The following is a 17,646-nucleotide window of genomic DNA, read 5'->3' on the forward strand; positions in this document are numbered from 1 at the left end:
AACATCCAAACGTTTAATGAGACTGTTAGATTAGAATAAATATAATAATGATTTATTAATTCTATTAAAAGAATAGCAAATTGACTACTTTAAACTTATTGATAAAATAAAGTAAAGTAGTTGATTCGGGCTGAATTTGTAATTAGTCGATTCTTTTTATTGTAATGTGTCACGTCCCTACAGCTGTCATTTAGTGGTCAATGGCCGCATGTTTGTAATATTTGTTTATATTTTGGATTTCAGAAAAACTTTATCAATTCTGAACCAAAACATCCGCAAAAGCTACTAAAATGTGAACTTAAATAAGTGATTTTTTAATATAAGTTACCAAAGAACGTATTGTGAATTGGTAATGGTGCCAGAAGAGGCTATAACCTGATTTTTTTGGAACTAAGTTTAATTATAAATTGACGTGATGTCTAATAACGTAGTGGCTGATTTGGTGTGTGGGCTGAAGGCTCGTCACACAGAGACGCGGCACAGGGCCATTCGCGAGTTATTACATTTCGCGAAGACTGAGCTGCGTGAAATGTCTCAGGAAGGGATGACGCAGATCCTGGATGATTTTAACCAGCACATCCACACGATGACTTCCAGCTATGACAACCACGAGAAGAAAGCCGGCATTCTTACTATAGGTAGGTGTTATTATTTTTAAAATTGTATGGTTACTAATGCTACCATAATATTGTGTCAATCAAACATACTTAATTTTCCAGTTTGCCTCATTGGTGGAGATACAGAAACAACTAAGACGAGAACCATCCGCTATGCAAATTACTTGGGAAATATCTTCCCATCAACTGACATAAGTGTTTTAGAATTAGCAGCCAAAACCATGGGTCGCTTAGCAGCATCATTAGGTGTAAAACGGGGAGAATATGTGGAATATGAAATAAAAAGAGCTTATGAATGGCTAGCGGAAGAAAGAAACGAAGGAAAACGACTTTCAGCTGTCCTCATTCTTCGAGAACTAGCTATAGCTATGCCCTCATATTTTTATCAACATATACATCATTTTTTCAAACACATAGTCGTTGCTCTTCGAGACCCGAAAGATCAGATAAGAGAAGCAGCAGCCAAGGCATTGAGAGCCGCACTGGGAGTGACAGCCCAGAGAGAAATTCCTGAAAATAGCAATAAAATTCAATGGTATTCTGAATGTTATGAAGAGGCTGTGACATCTTTTACAGATCAAGCTCCTAGAGACCGAGGGCTCAGCAGAGATGACCATGTGCATGGTGCACTCTTGATATTGAATGAACTCTTGAGATGTTCCAATGCAGCCTGGGAGAAAAAGTATACCATGCTGATGCAAAAACTGGATGCTGAACAAGAGACATCTGATGACATGTCCTCCTTGAGTTCTAAAGTCCAAAATGCATGGTCATTGAGTACTGATGATACAAATCAAAATACTCCCATATATGAATCTAATATTTGCAAAAAATTGATCACAGAGTATTATGAAAAAATCTGCTCAGATGTGATGGCCCAGCAGATTTCTAGGTCTCATCATGTCCACCAGTTGTTGCTTCTGTTAATACCAAGACTTGCTGCTTTCAACAGAGAGTCATTTGCAAGAAGACATCTCAAGTCTACAATCAACCACCTTATTACCTTTCTGAGAGGTAGAGAAAAAGAAAAGGCTATGGCTTTTACCACATTGGGTCTGATTTGTGTTGCTGTTGAATCAGACATTCAACAGTACCTACCAAGGATCATTGAAATAATTAAACTTACCCTCCCTGTGAAAGAAACACCAAAGAAACGCAATGGATCAGATACTCCATTGTTCAACTGTGTAACATTGTTAGGATATGCCATGAAAGAAAATGTTGTAAATGATGTAAAAGAGTTATTAGATCCTATGTGTGCCACAGGCTTAAGCCCACAGCTCACCACTTGTTTTAAAGAGCTTAGCCAAAATATGCCCTCTTTGAAAAAAGATATAACTGACAGACTAATAAATATGTTGTCATTAATATTAAGAAAAAAGCCCTATGTGCCTAACAATTCAGAACAACAGATTGTCCACATGATGTCTACAGCAATGCTAGTAGAGCCACATGATGCTACAAAACTAGTGCTTGCATTGCGCACTTTAGGATCATTTGATTTTGAATGGACCAATACAATTATGTCCTTTATTAGAAGATGCACAGACCACTACTTACTGAGTGAGCAACATGATATACGCTTAGAAGCCGTTAAAACAGCAGCCAAGTTGTTAGTCAAAGCTGTTGAAAGAAGCTCACAGACAAATTCAAGAACTTTAAATTTAATCATTGATGAGTCACTCGGTAAACTCTTGGCTGTAGGGCGTTCAGATTTTGATCAAGAAGTCCGTTACAGAGTACTAGAGGTATTTACAAATCCAGTATTTGATAAACACTTAGCAAATGAAGAACATTTAAGCTGTCTTTTTGTAGCTATAAATGACTCTAATAGTGAGGTGAGTGAACTAGCTCTATGTGTCGTGGGGCGACTGAGCAACATTAATCCGAGCTATACTACACCCACAATGCGCCAATTATTCGTGCAGATCCTAATGGAATTGCAACATTCTGAATCTACACGGAATAAGGAGCAATCATTACGAATGATTAATAATATTATATGTCATGCTCCAAGGATAACTCAGCAGTTTGTGGATATTATCCTCAAAGTACTTGTACCTAGATTGAAACAAGAAGATAGCAACACAACTATGGTTTCTATTATATTGAAAGCTATTGGCGATTTAGCAGAAGTGAATGGCGGTGGACACGCTTTAAACCAGTGGTTAGATGAGCTGCTGTCATTTCAAGTAGAATTATTGTCAGATCCAAATCAACCAGAAAAACGAAGCATTGCACTGTGGTCGTTTGGGCAAGTTATAAGTGCCACAGGACACGTTATCATGCCTTATATGGAGTACCCACATTTAATGGATTTATTGTTAAGTTTTCTAAGAAGTGAGCAACAATCGCGAGACAGGCGAGAGACTATAAAAGTGTTAGGGTTGTTAGGAGCATTAGATCCATACAAGCATAAAGTAAACAAGGGACTGATCGATTTCCAAACAGTTTCAACTCTGATACCCATTACAGAATCGTCGAAAAATGATTATTTTGACACAAATGTAAGTGATATGTTGGTTAAAATGGCTCCACTAGTCCTTGATGAATTCTATCCAGCCATTGTGGTTACGTCATTGATGAGTATTTTACGAGATCCTCAGTTGGCGCAACATCACACGAGTGTGGTGCACTCAGTGACGATAATCTTTCAGTCATTAGGCATTAAATGCGTTCCTTACATTTCCCGCGTCACGCCGAGCCTACTGTACGTAATACGCAACACAGAGAACAGCAGTTTTCGCGAGTTTCTGCTGACTCAGCTGGCACAGCTAATATCTGTTGTGAAAATACATATTCGGAATTATCTTGAAGATATATTTGACATGATTAGGGAGTATTGGACCCCTGACAGTCATTTGCAGCCCACACTTATAATGCTGGTGGAGCACATAACGGTCGCAATCGGAACAGAGTTTAAAGTTTATCTCAGAAAAATATTGCCAAATATTCTGAGAGTACTAAAGTATGATAAAAGTAAAGACAAGTTTCTGACTGAAAAATTGTTGTATACCATCCAAAAATTCGAAAATAATCTGGATGATGTTCTTCTATCAGTGGTTCCCGCGATCACGAACTTATTTGATGGTAAAAATATACCGATATCGATATCCAGACTAGCAATGGAAACTATGGATCATTTGTCTATGTACTTGTATTTAAAACCGTATTCGGCCATTATCATTCAAGCACTGGCGAAGGTATTGGAGAATAATCCCACTCTGAGATCAACAGCAATGAACACGCTTTGCGCGCTGATCGTCCAGCTCGGCCGTGAGTACATAGACTACATCCCCTCAGTTGAGAGACTGATGCTGAAGCACAAAATCGTGTGTTCAAATTACATCGTGTTGGTGACGCGGTTGCAAGTTATATCAACACTTGCATCTGATGATGATTACTTGGATGAAACTAGGTCGCGACTGCGTAATCAGAAGAGTGATGTAAGTATTCTTATAGTAGCAGAAAGATATCAGATTTATTAAATTTCGTATATAATAACTAAGGATATGTTAATTTTAGGTTTTGTCTAACACTGCTGATTTGCAAAGTATACAGAAGCTGACCGTCAATGTTAATAACCTCCGTAAGTGCTGGTCTACCATGAACATAATATCCAAAGAAGACTGGCACGAGTGGCTGCGCCATTTAAGCATTGGGTTTCTCACTGAATCTAACAGCCCTGCTTTGAGGTAAATTTTAGAGCTTTAACATTTAATTGTTCACAAAGAGATTCATGGAATATAAAAATGTTTATTTATTCTAGGGCTTGTTCGTCATTAGCGCAGCATTACCCACAACTGGCTCGGGATCTGTTCAACCTGGCCTTCATGTCTTGCTGGACGGAACTGGACGAGCGCGCGCGCAAGGAGCTCGTCACCTCCCTCGAGAGAGCGCTGACAGTCCCGGACTCGCCCGAACTGGCATTGGCTGTGTTGAATCTCGCAGAGTTCATGGAACATTGTGAGAAAGGCTCTTTGCCTATACCCATCAAACTGCTCGGAGACACCGCAATAAGTTGCAGAGCTTTTGCAAAAGCCCTTTATTATAAGGTACCCTAAATAGTACTCATTTCACCTGACATCTATTTGTTTCCTTCGCTGTCTTTTTGTTACTCATCATCTTTTATTTTTAGGAAGAAGAATACAAAAAGAATCCATCCACACAAGTAGTTGAAGCTCTTATACACATCAATAACAAACTCCAACAAAAAGAAGCCGCAAATGGGCTTCTGGAGAGAGTCATCACGCAACAAAAAGATGGCAAATGCTCGTTGAATGTGCACGTGCGCTGGTACGAGAAACTGCATAACTGGGAGCAAGCGTTGGACCTCTACAGTAAGAACCTCGAAGTGGAACCTCAGGATAACGAATCCAAACTCGGGCTCATGCGATGCTTAGAAGCTATGGGTGAATGGCGTAAGCTTTACGACATCACCACGGATCAGTGGACTACTCTAGACGAAGACGTCAAACAAAAATCCGCCAAAATGGCAGCCGCAGCCTCTTGGGGTCTGCAAGAATGGGATTCGATGAAAAAGTTTGTCGACTGCGTATCTGAAGAGTCTCAGGAAGGTGCATTTTACCGTGCGATATTATCTATCCATGATGGGCAGTGGTCGGAATCCAGACATTACATTGATTCTGCCAGAGGCATGTTGGACACAGAACTGACAGCCGTGGTCGGCGAGAGCTACCAACGAGCTTACGGGGCTCTAGTAAACGCACAGCTCTTGACGGAATTGGAAGAAGTCGTCACCTACAAACTAGTCGAGGAAAGAAGAAATACGATAAGGAAAAGTTGGTGGCTGAGACTCCAAGGAGGCCAGCGGCTCGTCGAAGATTGGAGAAAGATGCTGCAAATACGGGGACTGGTACTCTCCCCTCGCGAAGATTTTCAGACTTGGCTGAAATTCGCATCTCTCTGCAGAAAAACTGGCGCCTTCAATCAAGCACACAAGATAGTGCTTTCTATTTTAGGTTGCGATCCCGTAAACAATCCTGACATATTATTGCGAGTGCAGGAACCGAGAGTAGTTTTGTCGTACAGTAAAAATCTTTGGGATGCTGGCAACAAACGTTTTGCATACGATGTTTTGCAGAGATTTGTCGACAGCTCTGAGCCAGACAACGATGAGCAATCCAGACTTTTAGCTCGTTGCCATTTAAAACTAGGATCGTGGTGTGAATCACTCCAAGAAATCAATGAGCTGTCGATTCCTGAAATATTGAGAAACTACGCGGCTGCGACAAACTTAGCGCCTGATTGGTACAAAGCGTGTCACGCCTGGGCGTGTATGAATTTTGAAACGGTCTTATTCTACAAACAGCAAGACAATGTATCTGAAAGCAGCATAGCAGGAGGTTCTGGTGAAAAGAAAGTCCTTAGAACAGATTTTATCAACACATATACTATTCCAGCTATTGAAGGATTCTTCAAGTCTATTAGCTTGTCAAATGGCAGTGCTCTCCAAGACACTTTGAGACTTTTGACTCTTTGGTTTGACTACGGCCATAATCCTGCTATTTATGATGCATTGTTTGAAGGAATAAGGCAGATAGATATTAAAATCTGGCTGCAAGTGATTCCACAACTTATCGCTCGAATAGATTCCCCAAGGACCCTCGTCGCCAAGTTGGTGCACATTCTATTGATCGATATCAGTAAGCTGCACCCGCAAGCCTTGGTCTATCCTTTGACGGTGGCCACGAAATCTTCTTTCGTGACTCGCAAGAATGCGGCCAGCTATATTCTAAAGACGATGTGCTCTCACTCTCAGAATCTAGTCAACGAAGCTGCCATAATATCCGAGGAGTTGATAAAGGTGGCAATATTGTGGCACGATCAGGTCATCATAGCCATCGATGAGGCCTCAAGGTATTTTAATCTCCTCTTTTCGTCTTTTATTTTCTTTACATAATATCTCGATATTTAGAGAATAACAGAGTTTAATTGTTGCAGATATTATGCAACCGAAAAGGACTACAGAAGCATGTTCAAAACTCTGGACAAAATGCACGCCATGCTCGATCGTCCAGCGGAAACGTTGAAAGAGATTTCGTTCCTTCAGATGTACGGCAGAGACCTCAAAGAGGCTCAACGGTGGAGTGAACTTTATAAGGTAGGAGGCGAAGATGTTAATGTAAATGTGTGCATAATATTTTACCATAGAGATCTAAAGAGATGCCGACTAATGCGCTGAGTTCGAAACCCAGTGTCGCATTAGAAATTCACACACACATTGCATTCAGTACGACTATTTGTTCGCATACCAGGTTACAAGTAATGTATGTAAAGCACCACTTGACATGCAGTGACGTGCGATTGAATGAATTTGTTAGTTTGAATGTGCTCATTATCCACTGCGGTATCAGTACTCAACGTACGATTAATCTTTAGTACTACGCAAGCAATGTAAACTGTTTACAGATATAACGTCGCCGCTGTCATCATTGCTGTCGCGAGCAATGTGTTCTGTTTTTGGGCATATTGCTGCGACACTGGCCCCGCCCACATTTCACATCTCCCATTAGTTTAGTTCGTTTCTGTGATCTGTGGCTGACTATATCTACCGGGATCAGTACTAATACGTGGCATCGTTATTCGCGCAGGCAACAGGCGAAGACCGGTACCTGAACGAGGCGTGGGAGCTGTACTACCAGGTGCTGCGGCGCATCATGGCGCAGTTCCGCTCGCTGCAGTCGCTCGAGCTGCAGTACGTCAGCCGCCGCCTGCACGCGGCGCGCGGCCTGGCGCTGTGCGTGCCCGGCTCCTACGTGCCCGGCGCGCGCGTCACGCGCATCCAGCACATACACAGCCACCTGCAGGTCAGTGGGCGCAGTGCGCTCGCTGCAGTCGCTCGAGCTGCAGTACGTCAGCCGCCGCCTGCACGCGGCGCGCGGCCTGGCGCTGTGCGTGCCCGGCTCCTACGTGCCCGGCGCGCGCGTCACGCGCATCCAGCACATACACAGCCACCTGCAGGTCAGTGGGCGCAGTGCGCTCGCTGCAGTCGCTCGAGCTGCAGTACGTCAGCCGCCGCCTGCACGCGGCGCGCGGCCTGGCGCTGTGCGTGCCCGGCTCCTACGTGCCCGGCGCGCGCGTCACGCGCATCCAGCACATACACAGCCACCTGCAGGTCAGTGGGCGCAGTGCGCTCGCTGCAGTCGCTCGAGCTGCAGTACGTCAGCCGCCGCCTGCACGCGGCGCGCGGCCTGGCGCTGTGCGTGCCCGGCTCCTACGTGCCCGGCGCGCGCGTCACGCGCATCCAGCACATACACAGCCACCTGCAGGTCTGACTATACTGAACTGTAAACTGTCATCCTCGTGCTCGATTTGCTACGGTGCACCAGTTTGGGCTGACAAAGCTACTGTAGGAGCCGCTCGACGGAAAGTACTCCAAAGTCGACTCTTTGTATTGGAACAGTCCCGTTATCATACTCGTGGTCTTGCCCCCAGCGAAATCCCAATACAATAAAGTGTAAGACGCCGGGATTCACCGAGGTGAAGCGGAGCGGAAAAGTGTTTTAAATAACCAATCAAATGTCATTCAGATTGAATGAAATTGACAGAATTAAATCTTATTGGTTATTCACGCTCCGCTTCGCCTTAAGCTCAAGTCTTCCAGTGTATAAACCAAACATTTCCCATCCAAAAACAGACAGTACAATGAAAGTTTGAAATGTGTAACGACTGACAACATTCATCGCAGGTGATCAAGTCGAAGCAACGCCCGCGGCGGCTGACCATCCACGGCTCGGACGGCAAGCAGTACATGTTCCTATTGAAAGGCCACGAGGATCTTCGGCAGGACGAGCGCGTGATGCAGCTGTTCGGGCTCGTCAATACTCTCCTACGAGCCGACGCGAGCACATTACGTCACGACCTGGCCATCCAGCGCTACGCCGTCATCCCGCTGTCGCCCAACTCGGGCCTCATCGGCTGGGTGCCGCACTGCGACACGCTGTATAACCTCATCAGCGACTACCGCGACAAGAAGACCAACAAGATGGCGCTCAACACCGAGCAGCAGATCATGCTGCGCATGGCCTCCGACTACCAGAACCTCATGCTCAAGCACAAGGTCAGCGGATTAGTCTGTCACGTTGTGTGCGCGTGACGCCGTTATTGCTTTATGACCCACAACTAGCCAAATTATTGCTTTGTTTTATGACCCAGAAACAATGATAACACTTATCACCTGTAGTTTATAATGCATAACATTAAGACAAAAATATTTAACATGTATGATAAGGCTGAAAAGTAGTTCACAAACTATTGTCAAAATAAATCTGAAGAAGTTGTCTTTTATCTCATTATTAGACAAACAATGAGGGTTATCGCGATTGAAAAATCCGCTAGATGGCAATACGTAGACGCGAGGTCCAAATGCTGCATGATTGGTTATTTTTGACATGACATTGACAGATATGTCAAAATCCACCAATCATGCAGCATTTGAACCTCGCGTCTACCTATTGCCATCTGGCGGATTTTTCAATCGCGAAAACCCTCATTGACGCGCAACACATGATTCTCAGTTGTGCACAACTTAAAATTTCACATTTGAACAAAATTTGGCTTAGTGAATACACGCTTCTATTTACCCCTTAGAAACTGGGATTTTAACAAATTATTTAAACAATGCCATCTTGAATCAGGTGGAAGTATTCGAGTACACCCTATCACAAACGCCTGGCAACGACCTAGCCCGCCTACTCTGGCTGAAGAGTCCCTCCGCCGAGGCGTGGTTCGATCGGCGCACCAACTACACGCGCTCGCTGGCAGTCATGAGCATGGTGGGCTATATCCTCGGCCTGGGCGACCGACACCCCTCCAACATCATGCTGCACCGAGTCACTGGGAAGGTCCTGCACATCGACTTCGGAGACTGCTTCGAGGTGACGCAGACGAGGGAAAAATATCCTGAGAAGATCCCCTTCAGACTGACAAGAATGCTGATTAATGCTATGGAGGTAAGATGTACTTTACAACCCGATCGAGCTAACTCATCCGCGTACGGTTCGGAGAGTCGATGTGACGTCACGGCCGCCATGTACGCAGTTAACTCGACCGGTTTGTACAGAAACATTGTCGATTGTCATTATTTCAGCCAATGGCAGTCCAATCTTGTGCTTATGTACAGGTGACGGACGGCACATCAGCTATACAATACACTGTGGCATCTTATTGCGTAATAGGGGCTATTTTGCAACAAAGATGAATAGTCTGATATGCTGTAAATTGTGCTTTGTGGCGTTCCTTAGGACAGGCTTATGCTTACGATCTCATTTTACTAGCAGTTGCTAGCTATCTTCTGAAGGTCGTCGGTCCATAGAGCAAATGGTCGTCCTATGCTACGTTTGCCGAGACGTGTTCTACACTTGAAAACCTATTTACTCCTCCTTTCGTCGGTTCTTTACATATAAGATTTTTTAACTAACAATTTTTGCGGCCATAACTGCACATAGTTCCTATTATACAAATGCTGATTTCAAATCTATTTACGCTTATTTATATCTGAATAATGCTATCACAAGGTCGACGAGTACAAAACAAAGATTAATTGGTTGTTCTACAGGAATCGATTTGATTGTTACGCTATTACGCTAATCCATAAGTACAGATAAAATCTAGGATGCTTCAACAAATAATAACTATTGCGTATTTATGAAAAGAAGACATTATAATTTAAAATAAAACAAACTAAGTAGAGAAATAATAACACTCAAAGCTATTGCTTTACTTTCCTCCTAGCTACCTTTCAGAGTTCAAATAATAACGTTTCGATAATTAAACGTGACCAAATTTTAACGTGATCAGTGATATTCTCAAAATTATCACATCATTGCTTGTTTTGTAGTGATTTTGAGAATGTTGTCTCTGTTGTTAGCATCATGATGACTTAACATTTCGCATATTTTTCCAGTTATTTAATTGGACAATGTGATGTGAATTAAAAGATACGCCAACGCTTTTGGCAATTAAACTGTTGTCTTTAATCGTTTAAGCCGGCGACTCATTTCTCGCGACAATTACTTCATTAGGAGAGGCCATTACAGCTAAAACAATTGCTTTTGTAGCAATCAATGATATGATCTCATTTGTTTTGTTTTGGTCACTAGCACGATGATGACTACTTGGTTATATCCCTGACTAAACAAACACTAATTTTAATATTTTGTTAGTGTCTATTTAAATTAACTAACTAAACAAACATTTATTATTTTAAGGGTAGTACATAATTTTTTATTTTGCTTTGTTCATTAGATAGTAAAAAAATATTTACTTTAGATTATGCTTCCTAATAATTGGGAATTTATCGCTTTTTTTATCGCAATCGTGCTCAGTTTGGCATCCCAAGTAGCATTCGGGGTTCTATATAGTATGTCTAGTCGTTCACATGTACTCCACAAGCTGTGTATGTCAGCTGTATACGAGCTGTATAGTTTGCTATAATGCTTTTATAGAACCAGTTTGGGCAGAAATTAGACAGCCTTAAGTTCACTATGGCTGTACATTAGCAGTATAATAGCAGTTTAAGTAGTAACATCGGACTTAAGGCTGACTTACGGCACTATATGGGACGCAGTGTGAACCATACAACGTACGTGAGTGTAATAAAGAATAACAAGTGGCTAAATGCACAGCTTTCAAAGTTATAAAGTCCGACAAAAGTACTCCAATTCTACCTAAAGTTCACGTGTGTCGTAAATTATTTCCACATTTTAATATTAGTTTGGTATTTGTACGTGAGTGCCAAGGGGAAACAACTCGGGCGGATAATCATTTATGCAAATAATAACACGGGTTTTAAATACTTAATAATGTTAATGGCATTGGGAATGCAACTTTATCGTGAAATGTAACATATTTACAGCTAAAATATTTACGCGCCTCTGTAAAAACGCGATATTCATTTTAAAATATTGAAAACTGGCTGAGAGGAAATCTACAATTTTCAGTTTTTGATATTGTATTGGCATTATAATTATATTACGGTAATTAATTATAACATGAAACCAAAACTCAATCGCTCTATCTGCGAATTTTGTGATAAATCTGCATTAATTTTGGAGATTTATTTGGTAAATATTTTAGGTTATGTAGAACAAAATGGTGGAAATGAAATACGGCTATGTGAACTGTTATAACTCCAATTTAATGCGGTGAGCGTATATTAGGTTCACATGTGTTCTGTTAGAATGCTGTTATCTATATGAAGTTCCACATTTGTACCACTACAGCGCTAATGTCTATAAATTTATTCTAATGTGAACTTATGTACAGCTTTAAGATGTACCTAGTTCAGGTCAATTGTGTATCTTTAATTCTTTCAAATACTGAAATTTTAGAGATCCGCAATAAAAATTATTAATGTCCGTTAAATCGCCTAGCCCAGGTACTAATTTAGTATGAATACCTAAAGCATCAGACGCACTATGGATCGAAATTGAGATTTATGGACATAGCGATTTTTTTCACAATTTCTATTTGAAAAAATTACCTATCGATAGGTTATGTTATTACATACAACGAAAATGGAAAATATTTTTTTCCAGCCAATTTATTGGTTTTAGAGAAAAACTTGTGCAGCATTTATTCATCAGAATAACGTAACCTATCGATAGGTAATTTTTTCAAATAGAAATTGTGAAAATATTCGCTATGTCCATAAATCTCAATTTCGATCCATAGTGAGACGGTAGTGTTCCCGGTTTAAATTCGTTTAATATGCCTGACAATTTATTCAAAGCGTAATGAGGAATACGATTTTCAATAGCCCATGTTCTTATTTTTTTGCGAAAGGTTAAATAATTGTCCAAATCAAAATGGTATTCACTATCACTAGAACTGCAATCATCACACTCTGATTTCTGTATATTTTGAAGGGAAATTTCAGGTTCAGGCATAATATTCTCCTCTGCATCATGTACAGAACCACCATGAACAACTAAAAACAGGCTTGGGGAAATGTGTAATAGAATATCACATTCACATTCACGTTCAGCTTAAAGCAAATAAGAGTAGTACTTGTGGACAAATAAACTGCTATTGATGTTAATGGACAACACATATAGTCATTTTAACAGCCTACAGTGCACATGCGAACCATTGAAACACTTTTGTACAGATAGTAAAAAAAGGTTATTTTAATTATCACAAACAAGTCCTACTACAGCTACTAGCTGTATAACAGTCTAAAACAAGTAAACATAACAGCCTTTGGCTTTATAAATGACCACGTGTGTTCTATTAAAATGCTAGCTCTATAACATCGTACAAGTAGGCCGTTAAACAGCGGTTACCGTATCTCTACCCTCCTGTAATGCTCTTAGTCAGACGGCTGACTAAAGGATAGTTGTTAGAGTATTATAACACCAACAATCGTATAAAAGTATAACTCTACACTAGTCTACACTCCTATAAGTCCCTTAGACAGGTATAGGTGTAATTAATTGCAATAATACAGCTTATACATCACGAGTGAACTGTACTAATGCTTTAAGTACACATTGGAACTAAATGTGAACTCTTAAATGGAGTAAAATGCTACTTGGGATTGGACTAATTTTATTACCCAGCAATGGGTGGCACAGATTGTCATACTGAAAATGTTTGTGATAGATGTTAAGTCCATGCAAGCAAAAAGAATTAGAAGTTGTAGATAGATGTCAAATAATAATATCTTGTCTTTAGTTAGTCCATTGCATGAATAAGATATTGCCGTTTGAGGTCCCAACATTCATAAGTGTTTCGCATCCAGGTGACGGGCATCGAAGGCACATACCGCTTCACGTGCGAATCCGTCATGCACGTGCTGCACAAACACCGGGACAGCGTGATGGCGGTGCTCGAGGCGTTCGTCTACGACCCGCTGCTCAACTGGCGACTGGTCGACAACGACCGCCACTCGCTCACCGCCTCCACCTTCTCTTCCGACATCGACTCCTCCTACACTCTGCCCAGTCGGTCCCGGAACCACCTACATTACGAGTCCCTCGAGGCGCCGCCCGAGGTTAACGTCAACAAGCGAGCCGTGGCCATCCTCAACCGGATCCGCGACAAACTGACCGGCCGCGACTTCCCCCACATAGATCCTGTGGTCAGCGTGCCCAAGCAAGTCGACCTGCTCATCAAGCAGGCCACCAACAACGAGAACCTCTGCCAGTGCTACATCGGCTGGTGCCCCTTCTGGTAATTTGATCTGAGAATTACTTCTTTGCGACATCAAATGGATAGTTGACGCTATTAACCTATAATACCAAGACAGATTTTTTGTAAGTCATCCGACCGAGCGAACGAAGAATCATTGGTTTTTATTGCCATACAAATACGGTCAACTATCAAATTCGTGAGTTAGTCTATTATGATTTCTTTTGTCTACAATATAAATCGGAGACACCACCATATCTAACACTTTCATTTCATGGCTTTAATTTGTTTTGTTTAATTGTTTAGAATTCAGTTTTATTTTTTATTGTTAAAATACATAGTATATTTTATTTGCATTTCTAATGCAGGATTACCGCATTTATGAGACAATGTAGGTACTGTTGTTGTAAGTCGAGGAGACTGATCACACGTTACTAGCGATATTAGCATTGTAGCTGTTACTATATTTTCTCTACTTTTATTACCCTGTACCTAACCTATTTGTCGTTAAATTTTGTAAAACACGCTTCGTTTTATTAAACACCTTAGTTATGTAAGCCAAATCGTTTTTTTGTAATAGGATATGTTTTCCGAACGTAGGCTTGTCAAAACATAACCCCGTGTATTATCATCACCACCGCATTTGTAATCTGTTTCTACCTCTTATGTTTAAGGAAATGTTGCATTTATTTATCGGATTGTTATTGTCCTACTAATTGATTTAATTATGATTGTTACATGAAAAACATCTAATCTCAACTACGTCATACTGTGTACTTGCAAAATGTGACTTGAGGCAAATACATGCATCTAAAGACTGCTTGAAAACTGATAAATCTGTAGAATATTATGTACGAAGTGTACTTTTAAATAATCATACCGTTTATCACTGCCGAAACTATACTTCCAATAACATTATACTCCTACTACCCGTCAATAGAACTGCACACAACGATGCATTTACGTTATAAATACGTCGAGAATAGATTTAAATATAAAAACGTTCTGTTCTTGTCATTAAAGAACAACTTCCTGTTTGCTTTGAACCAGCTTCCTATAACATAGTCTGTATATAGATATTATTTCCTAGTTGTTAATTAAGTATTATATTTATACATTATGTGTACATAAACTGACGCAATAAAATATTTAAAACTTACTTAAAATGTTTTAATTTTACAGTATACCCTTGCGTAAAATACATAGTTAATAGGCACATTATGGGCATTATAGAAATCGCGTTTGAGAAACTTAATTTGTTTGGAGAGTCATGAAGTTTTCGTTATGCTCCTGCTCTGTCTGCCTTATCATTATGTATATTTAAATAATAGCGTTTAACGGCCTTTATTAGAATTATAAAATCACATTTCACTTTTAAGCTTGTCCATTAGCACTAGAGTCACGACCACAACTACACATTGATGCTGTCTTCTTTGAAGCTAACATACGAGAGAGGCAGTAGTTGCGACAGCTTCGTGCATAACACTTTATCCAATGTGGGCTTCCCTAAGTAAATGTCGATATCCCCATTCGATCCCCGGAATTCGTTGAGGGTTTGTCTGCACACCCCACAAGGCGCGGTGAAGTTCGTTTGATGAGCGATGACCGCCACCATCTTGAACTTGAGGTATCCTTCTGACACCGCTTTGGGCACTGCGCAGCGTTCAGCACATATCGTAGGAGCTAAGGTTGAACTTTCGATGTTACATCCCGAGTAAGTTTTGGAGTCCTCTTCCGTCAGTATGGCAGCGCCTACTGCGAAGTTTGAGTAAGGGCAGTATGCTCGTTGTCTTGCTACGACTGCTTCTCGAAGTAACTGTTGTACGGTCTCGCCTGTGAGAAGATTAAATTATTAATGTATAAAATATTATCCGTTATTGTACCTAATCTGTCAATACGATAGATATTATAATTACTCTATTTTCTGTTTATATCTGACTTGGTTAAAGGTTAAATATGATAGGCGACTTATTAGGAATAATTAGAAAATTAATTAATGTGTATTAGAACTACTATTTCAGTAAGTAGTACACATTTATGACTTTTCTACAAGTAAAAACACTATCAAGTTTAAGGAGAGCATGGCATAATGTTACATCTCTACAAGTCACTAGGCTGTTTTATAATGCAAATAATATTGGATTATCTACATACTCGTCAAATATCTACGCAAGCGGGAAAAATCTGAGTCTTGAGAAAAATTACGTGCAAGCGAAACATTTTGATATTACAGCGTGTAAAAATAGATCACGGTCTCTAGCTTACAAAATGTAATTAGTTTGATGTTTAGAATGGGGACATTAAATCAAAATGTTGTTCGGATGTAGTAATCTAAAAATACTTAAAGTTTTGATTGTTAAAAGTTCTTAATACTTACTCAGCGAAGTGAAGTCCAAGACTTGAAATTTGTCCATAGCGCAGCGCTGTATCGTATTTATATCGCTTCGGGCGAGTGCGCGGGCGCGCGTGTGGCTCGGGCCGCGGTCACCGGCCCACTGATTAACGCCAACGATCGTTGATTAGATAGATATTGCCGCTCTTGATTGAATATGTCCTTTGTGATCGTAAACATCTGTGTACTGTATTTCATCGAAACTCAATAAACCGGGGATATTTTTTTATCGAAAATTTCACTTTAATATACTTAGTTATGTCATTAAGATTAAGGATAATCTTTTCAATGATATTATTGAGATATATCTTGTTCAAAACACAATCTTCCAATTTTATCTTGGTGATAACTAAGATCTGATTAAACATTTAAATTGTTGTTTTAGCGGAATATGTACCTACCTATTTGAGCGATTCTAACTTCTACAGCTTCTTGTGAAGCCTGAAGAATATTTTGACCATCCCATGTCTAGTTATAGCATCTAAATGAAATACTTTTCGCACTGAACAACTCACTTGAAAATTGAACCCAGAACCGAGTCGAGAGAAACCGTCTTTCTAAACACTGTGCTAGAAAGATGCTGTTTATCTGTGATTGAATTAAGTAAAATAGTTGCCATTCTTGACTCTACCGTCCTTGACATAATTTTTGGAACTTGAGTTTCTGCGAATCGGCCCCCCACAGAACGCGTAAAATCTCATGAAGTATAATTAGTACTTTTAACAAAAAGTAGGCAATCTGTCCTTAAAAAAAAACGTGGTCGTGGTCGAGAAATAACGTGCAGTGAAAGCGGCCCCAGTGCATTGTCACAATCAAATGCAAGGCCGTTTTAGTTCGTCGACGGCACAACAATCGCCAACTTACATGTAAGATTGATGTTGCGATCATAAATTCACAAAATAGATACGTTGCATAAAAGACCTATAAAGAATAGTTCACTTTAATTTTCGCAAAATTGTACAAAAATAATAACTCCAACTCAAGCTTTCGATGCCTCTCTTGCTTTGTGAACTATCATATTATTCAAACGCAAAGCGACATAACGTGTAAAGGCAGTGATTTTCACGTTTCGGTTTCAAGTTTTTAAAAACACCGGCATTCATAGGATTTTGTATCAATTTTTCTCCGAATGAGGGAACTCCCCGTGTAGTAATAACAAAATTGGTTGATAAAGCGAGGTTTAGACTAGCAATAAAACTTGCAGAAGTTGACTTTCGCAAACCACTGTGTAAATCTTGCAGAAGTTGGTTTGCCACAGATATTTACACAGTGGCAAACAGCTTGCGGAAGTCAAATCTGCAAATTGTATTGCTAGTCTAAACCTTGCTCTATAGCAAGTCTATACAAACAATGATTTTCAAGCCATTATTGGTTTATCTTACTTAGTATAGCAAATCAGTAACAGTTTGAATTCTAAAATCATCTTTGTAATTATCACCATAAATAAACCATGCCAAGATTATTCTTGTAAATGAAATAATA

General features: G+C 40.4%; 2 protein-coding genes across 2 annotated transcripts; one reads left to right on the forward strand and one right to left on the reverse strand.

The window, feature by feature from the left end:
- Window positions 1-201: 201 nt before the first annotated feature.
- On the forward strand, window positions 202-14,931 carry LOC135078957 (serine/threonine-protein kinase mTor-like). The gene is made up of 10 exons (XM_063973557.1): window positions 202-638; window positions 720-4,063; window positions 4,143-4,312; window positions 4,387-4,672; window positions 4,756-6,497; window positions 6,582-6,741; window positions 7,232-7,909; window positions 8,329-8,700; window positions 9,278-9,592; window positions 13,384-14,931. Exons 1-10 carry the CDS (start codon window positions 416-418, stop codon window positions 13,816-13,818), a joined length of 7,725 nt encoding a protein of 2,574 aa, XP_063829627.1. The 5' UTR covers window positions 202-415; the 3' UTR covers window positions 13,819-14,931.
- LOC135078958 (cytidine deaminase-like) lies at window positions 14,928-16,336 on the reverse strand. The gene is made up of 2 exons (XM_063973559.1): window positions 16,150-16,336; window positions 14,928-15,605 (listed from the first exon to the last, which is right to left on the reverse strand). The coding sequence occupies exons 1-2, from the start codon at window positions 16,184-16,186 to the stop codon at window positions 15,184-15,186; spliced, it is 459 nt and encodes a 152-aa protein (XP_063829629.1). The 5' UTR covers window positions 16,187-16,336; the 3' UTR covers window positions 14,928-15,183.
- Window positions 16,337-17,646: the final 1,310 nt, after the last annotated feature.

Source organism: Ostrinia nubilalis, chromosome 15 (assembly GCF_963855985.1).
Source record: "Ostrinia nubilalis chromosome 15, ilOstNubi1.1, whole genome shotgun sequence".
In the NCBI taxonomy this organism is placed as follows: Eukaryota; Metazoa; Arthropoda; class Insecta; order Lepidoptera; family Crambidae; genus Ostrinia; species Ostrinia nubilalis.

What these genes read in the sequence shown, in the direction of transcription:
- LOC135078957 (XM_063973557.1), top strand. Translation starts at nt 416, where the DNA reads ATGTCTAATAACGTAGTGGCTGATTTGGTGTGTGGGCTGAAGGCTCGT. An exon ending in ACATACACAGCCACCTGCAG is followed by an intron (nt 7,910 to 8,328) that starts GTCTGACTATAC and finishes CATTCATCGCAG; the next exon opens with GTGATCAAGTCGAAGCAACG. An exon ending in ACCTCATGCTCAAGCACAAG is followed by an intron (nt 8,701 to 9,277) that starts GTCAGCGGATTA and finishes ATCTTGAATCAG; the next exon opens with GTGGAAGTATTCGAGTACAC.
- LOC135078958 (XM_063973559.1), bottom strand. Translation starts at nt 16,186, where the DNA reads ATGGACAAATTTCAAGTCTTGGACTTCACTTCGCTGA. An exon ending in CTTGGACTTCACTTCGCTGA is followed by an intron (nt 15,606 to 16,149) that starts GTAAGTATTAAG and finishes ATCTTCTCACAG; the next exon opens with GCGAGACCGTACAACAGTTA.